The sequence below is a fragment of the Alligator mississippiensis genome, chromosome 5, assembly GCF_030867095.1.
Source record: "Alligator mississippiensis isolate rAllMis1 chromosome 5, rAllMis1, whole genome shotgun sequence".
Lineage (NCBI taxonomy): Eukaryota > Metazoa > Chordata > Crocodylia > Alligatoridae > Alligator > Alligator mississippiensis.
Genome location: NC_081828.1, coordinates 126,173,221 through 126,198,298, shown reverse-complemented (window position 1 = coordinate 126,198,298; position 25,078 = coordinate 126,173,221). Strand labels below are relative to the sequence as shown.

Genomic DNA, 25,078 nt, shown 5'->3' with positions numbered 1-25,078 from the left:
TTCCTGCCCCAGGGGAATATACTCCCATCCTGCCATCCAGCTGATTGGCAGAAGGGGGCAATTCTCCCATAGTGGGAACCCTCCCAGTTCTTCCCTATAGAAGAATAGCTCTATTCCTTACACCGTTCCAGGCTTTGGGCAGCAGCTGGTTGGGGCAGGGCCAGGTGGGGAGGATCCCTGTTGTATTCAACTATGTTTCACCCCAGAGTGCAGGGAGAGTCCGGGAGCACTTAGGGTGAAGTTACATGTTACGCTTAGACCATACTAAGGGCACTTACAATGCAAGCATTCACATGTTAAACCTCATTCACTTGTGCTAAGTGCCCTCTGAGCACCTCAAAGTTATGCCACTTCAGACGAGGGTTGCCTGGGCCATTCTACCTAGCTTGTGTTAGGGCAGGGATGTCTAACCTTTTTGAATGTGGGGCCGGTTCATGAATTTTTTATCACCCAGTGGGCTGGCGAGCCATATTCAAAGACGTCACAGGAAATGGTATCATATCAGGAAGTGATGCCATGCGACCTTTGACACCAATGAAGTTGCAGGGGTTGACATGGTACTGGTTGACATGGCATGCATGCCCAGGTTGACATGGTGCTGCAGGAGCCACTTGGCTACAACCGGGTTGACCTGGTGCTGGAGACCGGGGCCAGGCCAGGGTTAACATGGGGCCCGCCCGGCCTGCTGGTGCCATGCCTGGGTTGACATGGTGCTGCAGAACCCGCCTGGGCAGAACAGGGTCGGCACCAGCCAGGAAAAGCAGCATGCAGCTGAAGCCGGCTTCCCATGTGCTGCTGGGGATGGAAGGAGACTGGCCAGGTCTGCACCGGCCAGCAGAAGTGGCAGCGGAGCCCTGTGCCTCTCAGGACTGACCGGTGCAGGCTCGTCCCATCCCGAGCGGCACACGGCTCTGCCGCCGCTTCTGCTGGCGGGTGCAGACCTGGCCGGGCTCCTCCTGTCCCCAGCAGCACATGAGAAGCGGCTGCCTCAGGGCTTCACATGCGGGTGGCCGGGCCTGGAAAGCTGGGAGACTGGCCAGGGGAGCAGGCGCCACCTTGCTGTGGGGCAGGGCAGGTCAGGGCAGGGCAGCGGGGCTGGCTTGAAGCAGGCGGGTGAGGAGGCAGGCGCGGGCTGGCAGTGCCAGTGGCTGCTGCTTAGCCTCTTGTGCAGGGCTGCTCCCCCGGGCCCCGCAGGGGTAAGCGGCTCCCCTCCCCTTGCTGCCGGCTGGGGCCTATGGGCCAGCCCTGCCTGCCTCGCCGCAGTGCTGCTGTGGCTCTGTGTGCCAGCTCCGTGGCTCCGCGCTCTGCCACTGTGCTCCGCCGCCACCTTGGGCCAGATAAAATGGCTTGGCGGTCTACATATTACTACAATAAGAGAGATGAGAACAAAACAAAATGTACCCTCATCTGACTCTTCCAGTGCCTTTTGTCCTATCTGCATATCTCTTGCACAGCATAGATGATACAGTTCTACAAGTAACAAAACTGCAAGCAGTTGTTGAAAGGTCTCTCACAGGAAGAAATAATTGCAGGTTTCTAGCGAGTTGCAAACAGTGAAAGGTAAATGGATTCAGTAGAAAAATCAGGGCAAGGAGTTTGGTGAAAGGCATGCACAATGCTTCAACAGATAATATGATAAACATCTTTTATTACTCTTCTGGTATATATTATTTCTTTACTCTTTTTGAACAAAAATCACTTCCATCTCTTATTGGTACTTAGGTATAGTCAGATTACTTTTATCCAAGGTCTTTAACCCATTCAGGCACTTAGGAGTATTGAGAGGATATAATTTGGGTTAACTGAAAAAGAAACATAGAGTTGAGTATCCTCAATTTATAAGTGACACTATAATATCTCTTATATCATAATCTGCCTTTATTAGTATCTTGACAGGTATTTCTGTATCCTGTTCTTAAAACTGCTACTGAAGTAGAATCTACAATATCCCTGAGTAGTCTGTTCAAGTGCTTTACTAGTCTTAAAGTTAGAAAGTTTTTCCTGTTATTTAATCTAATTTTTACTGCAATTTAAGTCAATTCTGTCTTGTTCTACCCACAATTGACCATCCAAACTGATTTCTCTGTAACCATTTTATAACTTCTTACATGCTGGAAAACTGTTATCATGGTTCCCCTTAGTCTTCTCCTTTCTAAACTAAACAAGCCTCATTATTTCAATTCTTTTGTATAGGTCAGGTTTTCTAAATGTCGTTCTTGTTGTTTTCCTATGGACTCTTGCCAACTTGTCTACATCATAATACTCCAGCTAAGGCCTCTGAGTGAAGTAGAAGAGGCATTAAACATGTAATTCTCCATCATTAGCTTCCAGCCACAAACATAATCATACACTACTTATACTTTCCTTGGTCTTGTTCTAACTTCCAATATATTTATAAAATAGTTTTTGTTATCTTTTATGTCCCTTGCTAGGTGCATCTCAATTGTACTTTGGCTTTTTGGATGTCACTAGATGCTTATACCATCCTGTTATACTCATCTTTAGAAATATGGCTAAGCTTATAATTTATGTAAGATTCATTTTTAAATTTCAAGTCATTGAAGAGCCCACAGTTTAGGTAGACAGGTCTGTTGCTCTGCTTTCTATCCTACCTTGCATCAGTACAACATGCTCTTCAATAGTGCCTCTTTAAGAAACAACCAGTTCTTCTGCAGTTTTTCCTATTAGACTTTCTTCCCATGGGATCTTGTAAAACAGTTCTCTAAGTTTGTTAAAGTCTTCTGTTCCTAATACCCAATGTTCCCTTCTTTTCCTTAGGATCATGAATTCTACTGTTTTGTGATCACTGACACTAAAGTTGCTTTACTGACTTCAGATTCTCAAGTCATTCCTCTCCTTTAATAAGTAGTAAATTGAGATGAACCCAGACCCTGCAGAACAAAAAGTTGATTTCCACCATCATGTAAAAGACCTGCTGGAGTATTTGCTCTGCTGTATTACTTTCTCACCAGATATTGTGATAAGTAAAGTTCCCCCATAATCACCAGATGTAGTGATTTGAATGTGCAATACATATGCTCTGACACGTTCAATTAATTAAGTCTGCCGAAGCACTCTAATTAGAACACTTCAGCATGCTACAGCATCTTGTATATTCAATGTCTCACTTTTCAAATGGTAGTGGTGCTTTAACTAAAGCTTATCGGTCGAGCTTTAAATCACCCCCACCACCGTTTTGAAATGTGAGCCTCTGAATACACAAGATGCTGTCGGCGCTTTAATTAGAGCGGCTCTTGGGTGTGTGTGTGTGTGTGTGTGTGTGTGTGTCCCTGACCCTGGAGTACAGGTATAGGCACCCTAAGAGGCAAATGTCATTATAGGAAATGGGCCACATACTAGCAATCCAAAGTACTAGAGCGGTGGAGTTATCCGTAGGACCCAGACCAAGAGGCAGGCATCTTCTGAGGTGTAGAGCCACAAGAAGATAGAGCCACTTAATGTCTTCACACACACCATTAAATCCCCATGGAATGTAAGTCCTATAGTAAGGTCAGTAGCTTAACTAGACCGTGGAAAGCAGAGCATCAGCCACAGGTGCTGATTTAGAACATGTCAACAGTACCCTGCAGTGCTCTGCACTACTGCTTTCTGATGCTCACCCAGTCCCCCATGTTCTCTGGTACTTGACAGCATTTCTGCCCAGGGCACAAAAATTGCTATTAACATCTCTGCTAAGGAGGAGGTGGAAGAGAGAGGAAGAGAGATCTGCATAAAGAATTCTGGATGAATCAAAGTAGGTTATTTTTATGTTAAGAGACAAACTTTCCAAAATTCAAGTTGCATTTATTTTCATTGAAGTGTATCAACACTTCACATTCTTGAGCAAAGCTTGCTTGACAAACTATGCTCACATCTTTGGAGGAAGATGTTGAGAAGTTAAAGTGTCTGCAGCATCCCAACTGTGATTGATGATCATCTGAAAACGGCATATCTTCCAAAGTGCCTTAGAAACACAGTGCTAATACAGTTTTTAACAGATCATCTTGTCTGTGCAGAAGAAGCACTCGATCCCAAGCAATCCACAAGAACATATAGCTCTAAGGCACTCTGCCTGTGGTCCAGTTTCCCAGTGTAAATTATTATAGCTCGCCATTTCAACAGAGCAATGGTCATGTTTGTGTAATAAATTTCACTTGTATGAAGTTGCATCCCACAATCCCGTTTGAAAGATGAATATTTCAAAATAGCCTTTTGCAAAGGAAGATGGTTATGTTAAATGGTTTAGGTGGACAGTATATGGGCCTTGTCCAGTACTGTCTTTCTCACTTGGGACATGGGTATTGTCATACTGAATCACACCTGAGATCCATTCAGCCCAGTATCCTGTCTCAGACAAAACTAGAACCCCATTGTAGGCAGATGTGGGAAAACTTGTCCACTGTCCACAGGTCTTATCCTGTTGTTTAGAGACTGACAGAAACCCTCAACCACAAGATTTAATATCCCATGCCAAATTTTTGTTGTCGTTAATTAATGTAACCTTGGTTATTCCTGATATCCATATACATATCCAGACCCTTTTTGAACTTTGCCAAATACAGTACGATTATTTTGTGTAACATACTGCATGAAAAAGTATTTTCTTTTATCTGGTTTGAATTTCCTGTCTTTCAGTGCATTGAATTTCCCTTGTATTATAAAACAAAAATGTATACATCTATTCCCGCTCTTTCTTCTATAAATTGTTCATTATTTTTATGTACTTTATCCTGTCCTCTCTTATTCATCTCCTTTCTAAAGCTTTTCAGTCTATATTTACGAGAGATCTTCAAAGCTCTTGATCATTCTTATCGCTCTTCTTTGAACCCTTTTAAGATTGACAAAGTCCTTTTTAAGGATCCTATGTAAGGCTTTTGATGGCTTGGACTGCTTATTTTGGAACAGCAAATAGCCTAAAAAGGAACAGCAAAGGAAACAATGCAAGTCTTTTCTTACTGAAGAACATAGTTTCCTATAGTTTTGGCCAAACTAGCTAATCTAATTTATGGAGGGGAAAAAGGAAAAGAATAAAAAGATTCCATAACTTTTGAACAAGTTTAATAATTCAAGTCCCACAAATATATAATCCTCAAGGTTGATTTGGCTTTGACTTTTCACTCCTTGATCTCTGTCTTACATTTAAGATTTTCCTTTTATAATAACTATATAATTAACTGGATTAAAGCTCTTATTTGTCTTTACTTAAAAATGTGTATTATCATCAAAGTTTTGTTTGTATCTTGTTAATTAAATACCTGATATGGAGGGCTTAGTCCAGTGAAAAAGAAAACCTATAAAATCTGAGAATGATTTAAGTCAGTCTAAAAAATACTGAATTTATACAATATCTGATTTCCTGTACTGTCCTATGTATTTGTTCGATACTATATTTGTACAATATACCATAGTCCAGCATTCTTGCCAAACATATGAGATCAAATATGGTAAATTACAGTTGTTGTTGAGGTCTGATACACCAGAAGAAAAACACAAGTCTGAAATTACCGAAACTTCATGGGAAAGAGGAAAGGAGTTCCCAGAAATATACTAAAAAACGAATGCTTCACAGTTATGAAATGAGTTGGCCAGAGCTTTCCCAAAGCAGATGAAATATTCTTGAGCTGCAGAGGGTGTTTATCAGCTCCTTGAATGTTTGCTCAGTAGCTTTTTCCTCCAAAGTGTTCCTATTTAAAGTTAAAACAGCTAAAGAGATGAGAATTTGGTATAATAATTTAACTGGATATTGAGTTACACTAATAAACACTTTGCTTAAGTAACTGAACTGTTAACAGAAGCAATTCTACCATGAAAATGGTGATGTACCTTATCAAATAGATTGCATGAAAACCAAACAGTTACAGATTTGGGACCATGTATGGTTTTGTTTTATTCACTAGTGTAGAAGACTTTGTTTCTTGACAATGAAATGTCTCTCATGTTTAGGTTATGAAAATAATTCTAAATTTTTTTTGAAAATGCATCCAAACCAATGTAAGGTAGATGTACTGTCTCCCTGCCAGTTCATTTCAGTGGAGACAGAAAAGGTGAACTTTTGAAATTCGTTTGGAACTTAACACTGGTCGTACCTGAATATCACCCCAGTACATTTTCCCTTTCACCTTCAAAATGCTTCTTAATCATTATTAATTAATACAGACCCTGAGTGACATTAGCAGGATCTTTAAATCACAATGATTGCAAATGGGGAAAAAAGGTTAATCAAATAGGTTACAGTCCTGGCCACTTAAAATTCTGTCTGTCTTTATTGGAAAGGTCAATCTTCTTTTCAAGATCCCAGTGTTGTTCAGTTACTCTCTGGGACAGGAACTGTTTTTTTGCTTTAAGTGTTATTTCTTGTCTAATAAAATCCTGATCCAAGACTAGACCTGTTAGGTATTATGCTAATACGTATAATACTAAGAAAGAGTTGCATACAATTTTAAGGCTGTAAGTACTGTACTGTACATACCCTGCCCAAAGCCACAGAGTAAAATGATGTAGAGCTAGATTTAGAACATAAGGAAATTCTGTTTCCTCATCTTAGCCTCAGACCACTAGTTTACCTCTCTCTAGTGAAGGACCATGTCTGGTATGCCTGAATATATCATGCCATTCTTAGCATGCTGCTGCCAGTGGTCACACTCCTTTGAGCCACAGCAAAGGCAGTTAGACAACAAGCAATTCCTTTTTGGTTTTGATAATGCCAGGAAATCTACAGTATACAAAAGTAAACCCCCAAACAGCCTCATGTTAGTGAGATACGTGACATCTTGGCCACCAAACTGAGGACAGAATGGAGTTTCTCCAAGAGCTGAAAGCATGACTGACTTTTAGGAGGGTCTTTTGCTGGGTTGTACATAGATGCCCACCTGCATGGAGCAGACTGCGGGGCCACAAAATTAATTACTACCTTCGTAATGGGTATTAAAAAAACTATTAACATTTATATACAATTCAGCAACATATATGGAATCCTTGCAAAAGCCAAGTCCTTAAATAAGCCCATAAGCTATGTTCATTTGCAAACAACCTGGATGTGCTTATATGGCAGGCTAAGGATCATTTCCTGGTATTGAAATCAATAAAAATCTCACTCGGTTTAACGGGAATCCTGCAACTAGGGCGCAGAGGAAATAGATACTGTTGGGTTTCTTAGCATACTCTTGTGCGTCTGGGGCCAAACTCTGGCATCTCTATATTAATTTAATTGGGTTTGCTCTGGACTTGAGATATTATGCATAAATAAGGGTTACAGCATCATACTTTTAGGACAAATCCTGCTTGTCTGATGTGAGTTCTTCCAGAGAAGGCAGTGGGACTCATTGAATGAGAAATACAAGCAGGATGTAGCCCAGGGTTATGAAGTATTACAAAATACAGAAATGAACACTACATTCATGCCTTTGTCTGTGGGGTTTGTTCATTAAAAAAAAAAGGAGTATCAAGGATAGGAATGTAGAACTGGAAGGGGTCTCCTGGGCATAGGGTCCAGTCCCCTGCATTCACATAAGGTTTTTCAAACAAGGAATCCCTAAAATTACCACTTCACACCCTCTCTTTCAACCACAAGGAACAATACCCCAAACTCCAATGATACCCTACAATCTGCTATGGATAAAGCCGATGAGATGAGGCTACTGCCAGTGCCCTACCCACTGATAGGGAAACAGTTAATATATGTTCAGAAGACCCTAGAAAAAAGACCATGTCTACAGAGCCACAGTCCATGCCAGTCTGACCTAGATGTAAAATTCCTCCCTGACCAATTCTGGCGATTGGCATGACATGGAAGAGAATAGCAAGAGCCTCTAGCCAGGAATGTCATGATTTTCTAAGTACTGGCCAGAGCATCAGCACCCTCCATTTAAAAGTCCCCAGCCTTAAGTCCCACTGCTTCAGAGGAAAGCAAAATATGCCACCCTAAGAAACCAGTAGCAATAATGAAGGGGAAAAAAATGCTGCTTGTCTGAGCTTTTCCTGCCAATTCCCTCCTGAGCCCAGATGGTGACCAGCAAAAGCCCCAAGGCACAGGATTACCAGGTACCTTTCATACTACAAGAAAGCTACTATATACACCCCAACTTGGAGATGGCACAAAACTTCACGTGTCACCCACTCATTGTTGACTCAGAACTCTCCTATATTCCATTCCATAAACTTAATTCAATTCAATTCAAACGTAATCTTAAAGCAGTTCAGGATACTAATGGAGACCTTTTAAGGCTATGTCATAAGGTAACAAAGAAGAAGGGAAATAAAAAGATAGTAACTGAGGCAAGTATTGCCTTATAAATTATATTTGAAGATGTACTGGAAAACATTTTGGGTTTTCTTTATATAACTGTTTAGGAAATTACATTTTTGATAGAAGAATATCAAAAATAGGGACAAATTCCAAATACATTTACTTTTCAAAAAACAGCCTAATTAAAATCAGTTCTTCCTTTATTTTTCTGCCAAGACCTATTTTCAGGAATCTGTACTTCCCCTCAAGCAGCCAATGACATCTCAAGCACCTAAAACAAATACAGGGAGTACACTTAGGACTTGGCAGGTAAGTAAAAAAGGAAATGGTTTTCAAATATTTTTGTTTTAAAATGTGTTTTAAAAATTGTCATTTTTATATCCATGCACATTTCACTATTAATTTTGGCTGGTAAACAGTTCCTTTTGTAAAATAACAACTTAGCAGTTCACTTTTAATAATTTATAACAAAATCCAAATCCTGCAGAAATGCAAAGTACCTTGTGGACTTTGAGTTTATTACATAGAGGAAGTACACAGAAACAATCCCCATTAAAAATAAGGATATGAGGTATACCCAAACCGTGTATAAGTCTCAAGGGCAGCATATTTATTTACAACATTAATTATATTAACTTGCTTCATGGATGACCCATTATTCAAAATAACTAGTACCTTAGTCTTTGAGTAGCCACTTGGTTTTCATTGCAAGTATTCTATTCCAGGTTAAGTCGGTTATATCACTCTCATCCTCATAGTATCTGAATGCATTCCAGTAAGTGATGTGTCTGATATCTAGCATATCTGAGTTCTTTCATCCTTTCCTTTGCAGGTGGAGAAGTGTAATCAGTAAAATACCTTGATTTGGTAGGGGTTAGAGAAGCCTCTAACCTTGAAGATAATTTAGTGCATTTTCAATTACTAGTTCACAAGGAAAATATCTACTCACTATGTTTATGGCACATTTTAAAAATCTGTATAGTAAAATTCATCTTTCAAGAGCACCTTTCCTTATCAACTGTAACCCAAATCCTATGCACAAGTAATCCCACTGAAGTCAGAGTGAATGTTTGTCTGTGTAAAGAAGGGGTGTTTGCACCCTGGGCAAACCTGGCAGGAGATTGTGGTGGAGGGAAGGGGCAGGCAGGGAGGTGCTGCTGAAAATTGGAGGAGCAGAGGTTCCAGGAGTAGGAAAGTGGGGTGACATGCAAGCATTTCAGTTGAGGACTCAAAAAGAGTCCCTGGATGCTGCTGTAAAAGCCACAACTTTTGCTCCTAGAGACCATAGGGTTGCTTCTGCTGCTGAGGTCTGGCCTCTGGGCGTGGCGGCGGGGAGCATTTCCAGTACACCTACTAAATTGGCGACCAGGGCTGGAGCTCTGTTGAGCCACCCCAAATTACTGGCTTAGAGTTAAGCAAATCCATAAGCAGTGTCAATTTTCACCACATTAGGAGGTAGTGTAATCAATTTTCCATTGAATTAATGACATTTTACCTACCTAGTTTTTCCTCGGTGGTTGCACAAACTGTTCTTCACTTTCTGTCTTGAACTGCTGCACGTGTTCTTAAAATGCTTTTAACCACTGCTAAATGTTTTCCCTGTTTTAACCTAGGGAAGTGGTCCTTGCTCCTACCTTGGGTAAATTCAAAAAAGAAGTTGGACGAACACCTGTCTGGGGTCATGTGATCCCAGCGCGTGCTCCTGCCAGTGGTGGGGGGTCAGACTAGATGATCTGTTCAGGTTCCTTCTGACCTCAAGCTACTATGAAATTATGAAACCATTAAATGCCTTCCTCCTAGTGATGTGTGAAGTGATTGTTGTTTATGTAAAATTTGTATAGTATAATAGTACAATGTAAAAACAGTATACTACAATAGCATAGTAATTACAGCACTTTGGAGCAGACTTGATTAATTGGTAATTAGCATGGTAATTACCATGCTCCAGCAAACTCCAGCATCATGCATATCAGCATCCCTGTGCTGAAAAATGGTGGTGGGGACTTTAAAGCTCATTTGATAAGCGTTATCTCAAAGCACCTCGTCACTATTTTTCAGCATGGAAATGCTGATACATGTGATGCTCTGGGCATATTTAATTAGCTGTGCTAATTAAAGCATCCCCCCCCCCCATGCCCTTCCCCCTGCCCCCAAGAGCTTGTCTATAAACGCCCTATGTGTAGCATTCGGCAGACTGGGGAGAGGACAGGTAATACTGTGGGAGGGAACACAGCAGCAGATTGGGCAGGGGAAGGGGATCAGAGTGGCACTTGGAGAGGTTGTGGGGCTAACTTATGGTACACCTGCCAAAAGTGGCCCCTACTATTCTAGTTTTTGGGTTGTTATGTAGATATATGGTAAAAAAAAAGAACAGATTGCAAAGTTAAGCATTCAAATGTTAGGAACAGCCAGAATTAAGGTTGACCTGTTGTCTGTGTGAGTGTTTGCATGCATTGTTGTGACAGGCTTGGGGGACCTGCCCCCAGCATTTGATACCCCTTAATGGTCAGACTCACCTACCTGCACTCCCTGGCCTCCCTCACCTCCTACCTCTCACCTGCTGTGACTTGATCTTAAGGTACATAACTGGGGAGGCTGCCTCCAGAGGCCAGGGTAGACTCTTCCTGGGTACCTTTCCTTTTTGTACAGCCCTCAGGACTTCTCTGCTCCCAGATTCCAAACTGGGTCTCCTCTGCCACAGACTCTACTGTGTTTCTCTTTTAAGATGACCCTGTCTTAAACTGATACTGAGCCTCTCAGGCCCCCCCAGTCCTTTTCTGAACTTCCACCTTCCCGGCTTTGATGCCCTTTTCCTTTGGCTGAGCCCCCTCAGCCCAAGGTCACTGCCTCAGACTCTGGGCTCCTGGCCTCAGCCACTTCTTGCTCTGTGTAGTGGCCCCTGGAGCCCTGATCCTGGGAAGGCTGCTCTTGCTTGCTGTCCCAGCCCCTGAAATCCCCTATCCTGGCAAGCCAGATCTTGCTTTGCATCACCCTGGGGTCCCTGACCCTTACAGCACCCTATATTGAGTGCTCTTTAAGCATCCCTGTGGCCTCCACACCTCCCTTATAGCCACAACTCCAGTCTTCTGGTGCTTAAACTTACACACGCAAAGTTTTAACCCTCTTGTTGCAACTCATTCCAAGCCTTGTCAGGAATATAACAGTTTCCCCTGTCCTCCCATATGGAGCTGACTTGATCCCCCACCTCCCAGAGTACATCCTCTTCCAAAGCAGCCAGCTCTGCCCTTAGCTCCTTCTCCTACAACCTGCAGATACAGACAGCCAGCCCCAACTCAGAGCTGGACTTATATACAGTAGGGCTGTGCAAAATTTTGACAGCTGTTTTGTTTTGACACTGTTTCAACTCGTTTCAAGCTCAAAACAGCGAAATCAAAATGAAACAAAAGGCTTTGAAACAGCTTCGAAACTAAACGAGGACACTCGAAACATTTCGAAAGTTTCAAAACATTTCGAGTTTCAAAGCTGGGCTTGCTTGCAGGGAAACAAAAAGTAAGGAGAGGGAGGGGGAAGAGAGGGGAAGGACTGCTCTCATGTGTAGCTGGTCAGTGACTGTGATCCTTCCCTGAGGTCTCTTCCAAACCCAGTGCTCTGGGGGAGAGACGGAAAAACAGGATAAAATGCGTTGTTTGAACCGAGCTTACTCTGTGCTTTCACACTGGCAAGTGACACGAGCCTTGCTCTGAACAGTTTGAGGTGTAGTTTCCCAGAACCCCCTGCACTGATCTTGAAACTTGGCAAGCTTTGTGCCCTCAGAAGGGGCTACCATCCCTGCAGTTTTCATCCCCCCTGTGCCTTAACACACACACAGAGTCACACATGCCATGAGTTTTGCTTGTCAGCAGTTTGAGGCGCAGGTTCCCAGAAACCCCTGCACCTATCTCCTTGAAAGATGGCAGGCTTCATGGCCTCAGCAGGGGCTACCATGCCTGCTGTGTTCACTCCACTCTGCCTTAACACACACGTGTGACGAGTTTTGCTTGTCAACACCTTGAGGTGCAGTTTCCCAGAAACTCCTGCACCTGTCTCCTTAAAACTTGGCATGCATTGTGACCTCAGCAGGGGCTACCATCACTGACATTTTCATTCGAATCAGGAAAGACGACAAAGTTCTAGGCATTTTTGTGATTCCCCATTATAGCCTCTGGGCAAAACGTTGAAACGCATCGAAACAGCGAAACATTTTTGATAAAACGGAATGGTGCTTCAAAACAGCAAAACAAAATGCTGTTCCTTTGAAACGGCAAAATGGAAGTTGAAACAAAATGGTGCTGTTTCTCACAGCCCTAATATACAGCCAAGCCTTGACCTTTCTGGTCATCCGACTGCTGTCTTTGAAAATGAGCCCCAGGGTTTCTGTTCAGCCTAACAAGCTGTTTGGATTCCCCTGTCCAGCTGTCCTCTCTGGTTACCTAGTAGTTCTAGGTCTCAAGGCCTGGGTCCCTGCTGATGTGAGCTTTCTCCTGGCTGCTTATCCAAAATGCAGCTTGCCCCAATTCAGCTATCTCCTGCTGAATGCTTTAGCCTGCTCCTTCCTTCCCTTAAAGTAACAGGAGCCCCTGGTTCTGTTACAACTATGGTATCATCTTTAATCACATATTATTTTTCTCCAAAAGCCATGTCTCATGGCACAGGTAGGATATTGTTCTAGGAAGGAACTGGGGCAGATGGTAAAAGAGGCCACTGTCTGTAGGACATCTACATCATTTGTTGTACAAGCTGGAAGGTGTCTAGTAAATGAAGCAGGAAATTGCAGGAAGGGAAAGGACCATCTCATGGTTAAGGCAGCTGAATTCCACCATGGATAATTAGATTTTGTTCCTAACTATGCTACAGAGATTCTGTGTGAAGTTAACCTTAAGCCAGACTTAAACTAAAGTGTTCACCAGTGGCCACTAATTGTGCACTCATCATTTTCTACGTATTCAGTGTGAGACATTTGAAACAATTCTAGAATGCAGTGTTCTTATGAGTGTAAATGAAGTCACTTGGATTAATAGTTTGAACACAAACAAACCATATGCTATAAATCAGATAAGCCTATGGAAATTATGAGGCCTTAGAGGATAACACTTAGGCACCCCAAATTAGTGGACAGCTATGGCAGTTTTGATTATGATTTTTCTTTGGCTCAGGTCATCATAAATAAAATGAAATTAAGACTACCTCTTTGGTTCAGTTAGTCTATAAATGAATGCCAGAGAAATACCCATGAAGAAATTAATAATAACTATTTGGTGTAATGTTTGAAAGGTCTATAGTATGCAAGCCTTGAGACAACATGAATATGAAGGGGTGTGTATGGGTATGTGTGTGATATAGATATATATTTAACAACCCACTCTGCTGCCCCTACCTTCTAACTCCCTCAAGTACTCTCAACGTGTACCCATATTTCATTCCCCAGCATTCCAGTGTTCTCACTTCCTCCTTTTTCCCCTTGCTGCCTTAGTGCCAACAGAGAAGAATCTGTTTTCTCAGTTTCTGGTTTGGGAGTCACTGTGGCTCCAAGCAGCCAGGAGAAATTGCAGGTAAAATTCTGCTCAGCTCCTGCGTGCCTCCTTTTTCTTTGGGGCTGGTGAATGCAATCTCGTCAGCACAATCTGATGAGTGAGGCTCAGTCATCTTCAGTAAGGACAGAACATAACGGTTAAAAAGAAGTGACAGTTTTTGCCCGATCTGGCCACAGAAGTGGTTTATAGCCATGATCAAACCCAAGTGCACAGCTGCAAGCTGTTTAAAAAATGGCCATTTGGGTAAAAATCTGAACTCTCATTACATGGGAGTTTCAAAACATACCATCTTCTATAACTTGCGTCTGCACTGCCTCCCAGCCTATCACTGTTTTCAGGGGGCAGAGGGAGTTCAGTCTGGGGTTTTTTCAGCCCCCACTGTAGGGTGGGATGGGTGAATTGGAGCCCCCCACCTCGGGGGTAGGGGGAGGAGGAGGAGCTCCAATACACCAACCCACCCTCCAGCACTGCTTGGAGAACCCCTAGAACAGGGGTAGGAAACGTTTTTGGCTGGAGTGCTGAAAAACCTGCAATGTCTACCTTGTAAGGTGGCAGAGTGCTACCATGCCAAAAAAACAAAACTGGGGCAAGGGATACATGACAGGACACACTGTTATTAATATAGTTAATAAACATAAATATTGCTTTTGGAAAATAGCAGCTGGAGGAGAGTGGGGGCTAGGTGGGAAGCGGGGGCTGCCCTGGGGCTCCACAGATTTGGGCCATGGTGGATGGGCAGGGGCGCAACCCAGCCCAGCCCACACAGCTCTGCGGGGATGGGCCGCAGCCACCCTGTCCATGAGGGGATGATACTTGGCCGCCGGGCTCAGGATGCTCCCAGCTCTTGGCTCGGCTTCCCTGTGTGCTGAGCACAGTGCGAGTAGAGCAGAGCTGCCCCTAGTGCGGGAACCTGGCCATGGGAACCCCTTGGGTCCTGGGAACAGCCACCACAGGTGGTGCTTGGGGCCAAGCCAGCTGGGAGCCTGCAGCACAGTGGCCCTGCCCCGGCCCTGGTCCGTGGATGGGAGCTGTGGGCGGGCAAGGCCAGGGCCAGCCCACAGCACCTCCCCCCATGCCTGTTTCTCCCTGCATTGCCCAGACCTGCTCCCATGCCCTGTACCCCAGTGCTGACCCTGCCCGGGTGCGACGGGGCATCTGTCTGCCCAAACCCCCGTCAGACCCACCCCCTGGGAGCTTCCAGCATAGTGGCCCTGTGCAGCGCCTGCCCAGGCCTCAGACTCGCCCACCTGCAGCTCTCCTCCGGGGCCAGGCCAGGCCGGGGGGTGCAACCGATGGTCAGAGGGTGGGGCTAGCAGAAGGCAGACTGCAACCTTGCTATGTTCTCCTGACTCTGCTCCCGGTGCCGGGACCTGTGGCTGCTCCAGAAAGCCTGGAACAGCAACTTAAAAACCTTTTTTTTTAAAAACAATTTCCTCGCAGGCCTCCTGGCGTGTCAGGGAGAATGTCTCCATGTGCCTAATTGGCATGCATGCTGGGGGTTACCTTTTCCTGCCTTAGAATAGGTTGCCTCTGCTCCCTTTCCCCTTCTCATTCTAATGACAGGGACAGCCTGGGAGGAAGCAGGAGCCATTGCTAGGGGAAGCTGGCTGCAGGCTTCCAGCCAGCAGCTAGATTCTCCTGCCTCCTAGAACCAACAATGAACTTCTGTTTGGTTTGGGGGATCGTTGTAACTTGGAACACTTCCTGGAAAGTGTTCTCAGTTACAGCAGGGAGCTGCACTTCTGTCTGCACCCCATGGGAATTAAGTTGTCAAAAGTCTGCCCTGAGCATGTGTAAATTGCAGTTTTTCAAAGACTTTAATTTGGCCAGAATTAGGAAAGTTTTCACAGAAAAGGGCAAAAGCCTCATCCCTGACAGAGACCTCTTCTCTTTCAAATCTTAAGTTCTTCCTGCAGCTTCTCAACCAAGTGGTTTTAAAACTGATTTTAACATTGGTCTAACAATATGTTGTTTCCCTAAGCTTGTTTCCAAGAAGGGTTGAAAGTCAGTGAGGCAGATACCCAGCAAGCTTTAGCTCATGCAACTTGGACTAAATGATAAGCAGCTGAAAACAGGGTCTATGAGTTGTATCAGACCTATGAGCTCCATCTGCAGAAAGATTATGAATATTAACTGTTTTCTTTTTTTTAAATGTTTCAGATTCTTTGAATACATATTCCTCTATAAAGACGCAGTGCTGTTTCAGATTGAACAAGTTACAAAGCTGTGCTCAAAAATTGCTCTGACTGAGCCATGGGATCCTTATGATATTCCTGCCAATTCAACTTATGAAGATCAGTACTACATTGGAGGACCAGGAGATGAAATTATGGTACAGGAATGGTCTGATAGAAAGCCAGCCAGGAAACGTAAGTGTTTCCTTTTGTTTCAGCATTAAAAAAGTGCATTCCTTTTACTCAGAAACATATACAATTTTCCCCCTTACACCTAGCATTGACTTTCATATTACCACAACATTCTTACAAAGGAAAAATAAATATCTGCATGGCTGGTATATCATGTTACTAGTGCTGTATTTTATTAAGCAAATGTCTTGGATCTAAGGAGGGTTAAATATATTCAGTTGAGTCATTTTCATCCTACCATATTTCAGTATAGTCTTTGGGATGAACCCAGAATTATTCATGAGAGAGTTAAATAATATAAGTAGAGGCACACTAAATAGAGTGTTACAAGGTCAAACACATTTCAGTGTAGCATGCATATATACTCATCTTGAATTTTATCATAAGTTCACTGTTATTTTTCAGCACCATACACTGTCACCGTGCACTGAATTTTCATTAGGCAGGAAACTCGTAGTTTCCCTCTCTTTTCAATCTTAGTACTGCACTTGGCAGTTGCATGCCTGGCTCACAAAAGGAAATAGGCGGAAGTTTCAAAAGGCACAGGATGTTAGGTTTTGGATGCAGAAACAGTCAGTGGCACCCTGGCTTCCATCTCATCTATGGTTTAGACATGATCTGGACAGCTATAAAAATAGTCCTTAAAGCTTTTGAATTTAAAATTAAATGTTTGGTATTATGCAGTTAACACAACACTTGTGGTCATGACCAGCAGATAAATGGATTCGCTTGCACTGAAGTATTTAGCCAAGGGGAATTTTTTTTATGTCTGGAATAAAAAAATGAGAAATAAAACAAACAAAAAGATTGTTACAACTGTAACTAGATTGGATCTTCCAAAGTTATACAGGAGATGCATAATCAACAATGCCAAGAAAATTGTTATTAAGATCCAGTGTCTTTGGATTATTCACAGTATTTAATATCCAGATAGTATCAATTTTCTATTCTTGAAAATATTTGAATATGTCCTGACATACTTTGTATATTCAGAGTATTTGCATAAGTTTTGTATGGCAAGTTTTAAAGACTGCAGTGTCTTGTTCTTACTTCTGTATCCATCCCTCAGAATTAATTTGGTTTGGAATCGGCAGATTGCAGGTATATTAAAGTTACACTGATTTAAGTGGATACCCAAAAGTACACTACTAGCATTTTATTTGTCATTCAGTTATTTAAGAGTCTGATTGTATTAGCAAGAGCAGGTTTCAGGAGGAACCTATAGATCATTTTGAAATGTCTGATTTTTTAATTTTTTTTTTGGCATTTTGGGTTTTGGGGAGGGATGCTGAACCACTGATGACCTTATCAGTCTTTTTTGAGATGGCCTGTATGCATTTTATGTCATAACTAGAGCTATTTTCATAATGTGGTTACTGCACAGCACTTGACACAATTTTATAAGGGCAGAAAATAAGTGTGTTTGGCTGTTGTTTGGGTAAGAGAAAGTTCATGCCGCAAAAGGGTTAGAAAAAAAAAATCACAAGCGTTTGTAAAATGAGGAGATCCCTGCCTTCAGCATGTTTTATATTTTTAAACCTATGGGGGCTGGATTCTATTTTTGTAATAAGGAATGATCAAATGCATAATGCTAGGATCTGAATATATTGTAATGGATGTGGGTGGCTGGCTAGTGGTTATGTTCAGGTGTCTTCCTTTCCAGCTCTTGGAAATTAATATATAATGTATACTAAACACTGTCTTGTCAAGCGGGAAAACGAAAGGGAATCAAAGTTCTGAAATGTCCGCAGGAAGTATGACTGGCTTGTGTAAACTCAAGGTTAAGATAGAGCCTGCAAATGGATTCAGCCACAGAGTAACATACACATTTGACTTCAAGGACTATAACTCAGCTAAAAAACCAAGACCGAGTCATCAGGATTAAAATTCTCTTAATTCTCCATTTTAGTCACACCTGTGAGTTCAGCTTTTTACAAACTATTTGATACAGACAGTAATCAATGTTTTATACAATCTTCAAAACTCCAAAAGTGTTTTGCAGGGGAGACATTTTTCAGTTACTCCTTTACAGAAAAGATGTCTACTTGCTTTGTTTAGTTATGGCACTTTTGCCTTTCAAAAGCACCTTTCATATTAACTGTAACCATATCCTCTGCACAAATAGTTTCCTTTTTAGATTCCCACCTCTAATTTGGTGAGTTTTCACATGATATGAACAGACAAATTACCTTTGTTCAGAAGGCAATGGGGCTTAAAATAAGGCTAAGTTATTGTGGTTTAATGTTTACTTACTATGGGGTAAGAGACAGTTGCCACATATCAGCTACTTCGTAGTTAGCTTCTGCCTCTTTTTAACTTACTGCAATTTATTTGTTTGTTCATAAAATTATTAATATCATTAGGACTATTGACAAATGTAAAGTTAGGCATGTGAAAAAAGCACCTTGTGGAACTGGAACAGGCTTAAAAATGGAGGGTAGGGGGAGAAAAAAGAGGCAGGCAAGAGATGAAAGATACTCTGAGGTGACATCTGCAACAGTAGGTCAGTGAAACCTACTCTAGATGGCAGAATATATGAAGCTGCATATATAGAAATACTGGCATCAATGATGACAACAGTAGGTGAATGGACCTCCAGTGGTTAGAGGACCTGAGAGAAATTAAAGAAGTCCCTGAGTTAACTTGGAGTAAAACTATAACTTAAAAAAAAAACACAAAGAGATGGAAGTTTCCACCTCAAGAGACAAATTAATGCTGGAGGTTTATATCTTGCCATGGAGCAAAGGTCGAAATAGGATCCTTTTGAACAGGATCTTGAACTGAACAGGGTTCCAGTAGAGATGCCAGGGAGATGGGAGCTGCAGTAATGAAGGTATAGGTGAAGATTTCCATAACGGTGCAGGCAAAGTGAAGGCTCTTACGGACAATGCTGTAAAGGTGATGATAGGCAGGTTTGCAAACAGAAGGGTGGTGGGAGAGGTAAAATTTAGGGATTAGGATGATGCCGAATATTTACACAGAGCAAGAAGCATACAGGAGGAATTAGTTAAGAAGAGAGATAGAGGAGTTGAAGTTTGTGTTTTGGAAAGTTCTTTCTATTTCCAAGACAAACACGTCTGTGTTTGAGATAGTTAGCTGGAGGAAGATGAGAAGAAGGCCATGTTTGTTTGAATTAAAGATGTGGTAAGATATGGACAGCTGAATATCATCAGTATAAAAGTCATAGTTTGGAGTTAAGATGTTTGGAAAACAGGAGGGTAAAAGATATTGGGTTACAGAAGAAGAGTTCTGGTTTGAGGGAAAAATTTTCACCAATGGTTTGACAGACAAAAGAAGAAACATTGACAGGAAGGGTTAAAAGCTACAGTTAGTTCCCAGGGCATGGTAACAGACAAAAGCCTTTAGTCTTAGAAAAGGGGATTATGTCTGAGATTGCATTAACTACAGGTTTATGACAATGGTTTCCAAATTACAGGCAGAGTAAAAACTCTAAAATACAGTCGTACCTCATAACCTGTTAAGCTCCAGGTCCAGATGGGTGGCAAAATGCATAACTTTTACCCTGACTGAGTTTTCTTTTTTTATGCAGAAAACTCAACGTATTGTGTTATTTATTCCTTTAGTGTAAATAATTCTGTTGGACACTTGAATTTTACGGGGATTTTTTCCATGGCAAATATATTTTTTAAAATAAAACTGAGGATGCCAAATGTGTTTGGAATATAGGTAAAATTTTGGGGCCAAAATCAGGGATGGCAGTCAAAAACACGTGTATGTGGAAGATATGGGAGTGTTACTTGGAAAAACACGAGAAATCTACTTGTCTGATTACTAGCATGAACAATGGCTAGTAAACTTACAGGACTTCATTTATTAGAATAAAGGAAGTAAAATGGGGAAAATTAAAATGTTTCAAAATACAGGACAGTCAGTGAGAGATTTGGGGAAGGGATTGTGGGTATCAGAGTCAGGTAAAAAAGAAAATACTGACATCACAAGGAAACAAGGGTCAGGAAGGAAAAGGGGTCAGTGAAAACAGTATTTTGCTTAAAGCGTGTTATGAGAATGGCACAGTGAGACAGGAGAGATGAACAGAGGAAGGTAAGTTAATGAAAGAGAGTAAAAATGAATAAGGAGGAAACAATGGCCAGGAATTATGCCAATATTAGACTGAAAGATGGCAATCTGAATAAAATGTCCCTATAATCAGGGATTAAATGGCTGTCAGCTGAACCTAAAGCAAAACTAACCTGTGCTGTTAGAATAGTAGAAATTGGACTGTTCAGAAGTCGCTTACAATGTGTGTTCTGTACACAGAGCTTTTAAAAGCTGCTCCACCAGTTCCGTGTATGCGTACTTGAATATTTTATCATGAAGCAGCAGGAAAAACACTTGTCTTCCACTTCTGCATTAAGGTTGAGATTTTTACAGATTAATGCCCTCTGCTGCTTTGGGCTCTTTTGAAAGTCCAAGCTTAGAAGATTTTACATAGTTGAGGAAAATCTATGAACATTCGCTTAAAACTTTAAGAAAAACAACAAAAATAACAATAACTCATTTGTGTTTGTTCTATAAAATAGATAACCTTTGTGCTTCGTTTCAGTTGAATCCTGGGTTGGAGTTTACACAATTAAGGACTGTTACCCAGTACAGGAAACCTATACCAGGAACTACAGCGTGACAACTTCCACCCGTTTTTTTGATCTACAGCTGGGTATTAGTGACCCCTCTGTGTTTACCCCACCCAGCACCTGCCAAGAAGCACTGCCAAGACGGATGAAAGATGAGTGCTGATTATGGATGTTGGCTGCCACAGCGAACAAATAATAATGAAGGGGATGACAATTAATAATCAACTGTTGACATCCAACCTGATTTTCAAGCTCATTGTTGCTCTTTTGGGAATCGTAACATTTTTGTTTGCATGGGAACATACCATTTAATTAAGTAATATGTATAACAAAAAAGATCTCTTTTTCAGTTGTTCCCTATGTTAGACTCTGTTCAGTGATGCACTTGCTGTTGTAGAGTTTCCACTAAAGTTATGTTTATAGATCCTGTTTATTTTAATTGTGACTAATTTTTTAAAGATTTTATTATTTAATTTTCCAGGATGACAACACAAAAGTATGTTGTGCTCTTAACATGAAAAAGGAAAGGCAGAACATTTTTGTTACTTATGAAGAGACTGGTATGCAGTGAGGTTAGCAAAAAGTACTGTGCGCTGAACTGTAAACACAAGATGGCATTTAAGCAGAATGTGTCAGAGAGATTAAATATGAACTCTTGGCTTCCGGGTTTCATTTTGGGGGGGGGGGGGTTCTTCATTTTTATTGTTCAGAAAGGTAATAGTCAAGTCTTTGGTTTGTTTAATGTTTTCCTAAGAAACCAGAGTAACTGTTCATATAGCACTAATATAACATTTGTAGAGAGTAAAATATAAAATTAAACCAAAGTTTTCTTGTATTTCCTAGTCCCAGAGAGTCTAATTAGACAACTTTTTGGTTATTTACATTGCTAATAGATGCTTTGTCAAGGCATTATTGCTTTTAACCTATGCAAAGAGATTATAGTGCACTCTAAATTGCTTTCATAATCTGTAACTCCTATTTTCAGAAGTCTTCCCTTTTCAAGGAGTATGAAAGGCTTTATAATTTCAGGTAGAAGTAAAAGCACCTGTTCCTGTCACCTGACTAGGCAAAATTAGATTTATATATGTACAGCACCTCACGTTTCATTCAAGAGAAAGACCTGTGTGTGTGACAGATTGACGGGGGGAGGGGGAGGAAGAAGTATTTGAAATGCCTTCTGCATGGTATGGTTACAATGCTAGGATCTAAGCATAATGACAATCTTGCTTCTGTTTGCACCTACCCCTTTGATCACTGAGCATGTTTGGTGTTAGATCAGCTTTCCAAGGCATTATCCTCTACAGCTTTTTGCTGGTGGGAGGAAGGAGACCCTAGTTTAACTTTAAATAAATAAATAATTACATAAATAACATCCAAAAAGCCCCAAGAACTGCACTTTTATAGCCTTAAAAAAGAAAATCTGTACAGGATATTTAAAATAATATGAGTTTAATGGCCCCACTCTTTATGCTTCTACATTTGTTATAAATATATCTATATTCCACAAGTTTAAGATTTTATTTTTAATTAATAATATATTTATAGATATATTTTGATTTCCTTGCTACCATTGGGTTTTACCTTACTCTGCAAGTTGTCCTGCAATGTAAGGGTTAGTTGCATTTAGTGTGAGTTGGGATGTCACGTTATGGAGCTGGTGTTAGGTGTTTAGTACTTTCACATTGTCCTAGGTATCCTTTCCTAGGACAATTTTCTTAAAGACAAGAATAATTTTGTGCACAGTGAAAGAGGGACTCTTGTTAATACAAAGTATAATTTCTTAACCAGATGCACCATACCTAACAAATACCCAAATCATAGAGTCAGCCTTAATCATTTTAGGAAGAGAGCAGTAGTAGGTACTTTATTAGTTTCTCAAACCTTAGTAGATTTTATCACTTAGAGGGGTAGCCCAATAGATGTGGTCTGAAACACTGCTTAGTGTACTGAGAGAAATATTACTTAGTGTAATGCCTGTTGCACATACCCGTGTGAAAAAGCTAAAATATAATGTTAATTATAACATTTTCCCAAATATAAAATTTTCATTAGAAAAAGGATAGGTTTAGCTATGAATTTAGTATGCATTCAGTCTGTGTGATCCTTCTGTATTTTTGTGACAACCTAAATCTGAACTGTTTACTGTTTTCATTAGGGCAGTGATTAACCTGCATTCCTTAACATATGTTTCTTTGAAATCTGGGGAATGTAACAAACCTGGCTAGCAAACATGGAACTGTGATACCGTCTCATTTAGGATGATTTTGTTGTGGTATAACAAATAGCTGTGTAATCTGCGAATATGCATTATTTTCTGTTGACTATTATATAATCTCTAACAACGATGCTGGCGTTCCTTGAAATATGCATTTGCAGAACTCTACAACAAAAAATGCTTTTAAAAATATGCTGCAGTGATATCCAGGGTAATTTTAGATGGCAGGATGGGTACCCTTTAAAACAATGCCATTGTCTTTGTATTTCTGAGTGCTGCTCTATAGAGTCAATAAAAAGAATTGTCAGAGAAAAAAACGAAGAAAAAAAACTGTGGGTTATTTTCTCTGTTTTAAATTAGCCACTTACTAACCACAAGAATTTGCCTAGTTGATTAACATTTACTGTAGCAGAGACATTTGGGCTGGACTTTCTTTGACACTACAGCCTCTTTACATCGTTGTAGAAGTGTTAGGTGCTTAAGTGATAGAGAGGAAACAATGTAAATGATAATCTACTTCTTTGTTCGTAACAGCTCCCTTGGGTAGAAGAAAGCAATTGCAGCCCTGCATCTGACATACCATAGAATATTCACAAATAGTGGCAGAACCTCTTGAGTTGGACAAAGCTTTTTTGTGAGATTTCCAGTACTTCCTGGTTTCAACTGGGCCAGAAATAGTGCAAACAGAGACTTTCTTGCCATATTTTTTGTATTTCTGCTTCAAGGCTAGCTAAAAGCAGGATGTGTAGAAACACAACATTGTTTTATTTAGAGTTAACCAAACATTCCTGAACCTAAAAACTGAACAAAGTTTGAGTTTGGGGTGGAGATTTGAACATTTGGTTAGTTCTTTTTTTAAACTGTTTTCTTTGCTTTAGTATTATCCTGTGGCCAAATTCTTCCATTCTTAGTCATATTTCACATAGTGTAAGTGGTCCCAGTTACAAGAGGGCTCCAAGTAGGAGATTCATGAAGGTAGGCACTACTTAGTGGGCACGTCTACACAAAATGCTTTTCTGCGCATTAGACTAATCTAATGTGCAGTAGTGTCAGTGTCTACATGTGTGGGACTTACTGAACAGTAAATGAGGCTAATGCACTGTTTGCTAATACCAGCAATACAGGTACTAGAATAATGGTGCATTAGCTCCTGCACAGTAGCGCATGTGTAGATGCTGACCAGGAGCAATTTGCTCTGGTCAGCCTAGGTAGCAGGGGCCACAAAGGGTGGGAGGGGAGTTGTCCACGGTGCTGGTGCAGAACTCAGGATTACAGCCTGGCTTGGCTGCATTGGCTTGGGGTGATGTCCTGTGGCCAAGCAGCTGCAGTGCCCCTCACTCTCCCCTCACTCTCCACATCCCTCTGCTCCTGGCCCCTCCCAGGCAGCTCCCACTCCCCATCCATGCCTGGGGGAGGTCAGGAGCTGAGCAGTGCTGGGATGGGTGGGGGGGCCATGGAGAGGTAAGCAGCACAAGGAGGGGGGGAGACGCAGGGGGGGTAAGTAGCACCGAGACTGGCGGGAACTGTATCTCCCCCCAGTCCTCGTGCTGCTCATCCCCGCTGCATCTCCCCCCTGATCCCCCCCCCCCCCCCCAGGCACAGGTGGTGAGTGGGACCCAACTGGGGTCTGTGCCAGCCTGCAGCAGGACTGAGGGAACAGGGAAGTTCTCTGTCCCTGGCCCAGTGCTGTGGGGACAGAGAGCTCCACCATTCTGGTGCTACTCGGTCCCAGCCAGAAGCTGAGCAGCACTGGGATCAGGGACAGAGAGCTTCCCTGTCCCCTCAAGCAAAGAGAGGGGAGAGCTCAGGGCACTGCTGCTACTCAGCCATGGGGCATCACCCAAAGCCAGTGCCACTGAGCCAGGCTGCAATCCCAAATTCCATGTGGCTGGGAGCTGTCCCCTGCTCTGGGACAGCTCCCCACCTCCCCCCACCACCACTCCCTGGAGTCCAGGCCTGATCCCCAGGCCCCCTGCCAGCCTGGGTCTGGCATGGGGTTGGGGGGGGAGCTGGAGCTCCCCCTGACTGCTGCAGGGGGGCAGAGCAGGGCAAGGGGACAAATCAAAATGATAGTTACCTTGTCAAGTAGAAGAGAACATACATTCTCACACCATGAATTCTCAGTCACA

General features: G+C 42.0%; 1 protein-coding gene across 1 annotated transcript in view; it reads left to right on the top strand.

Moving 5' to 3' along the window:
* Nucleotides 1-21,569, top strand: part of EPDR1 (ependymin related 1) — a 47,363-nt gene extending 25,794 nt beyond the window's left edge. The window contains exons 2-3 of the mRNA XM_006267887.4: nucleotides 15,937-16,145; nucleotides 20,707-21,569. Of these exons, the coding sequence (XP_006267949.2) occupies nucleotides 15,937-16,145; nucleotides 20,707-20,897 (400 nt within the window). The 3' untranslated portion in view covers nucleotides 20,898-21,569. The remainder of the gene's footprint in view (nucleotides 1-15,936; nucleotides 16,146-20,706) is intronic.
* The last annotated feature ends 3,509 nt before the right edge of the window (nucleotides 21,570-25,078 follow it).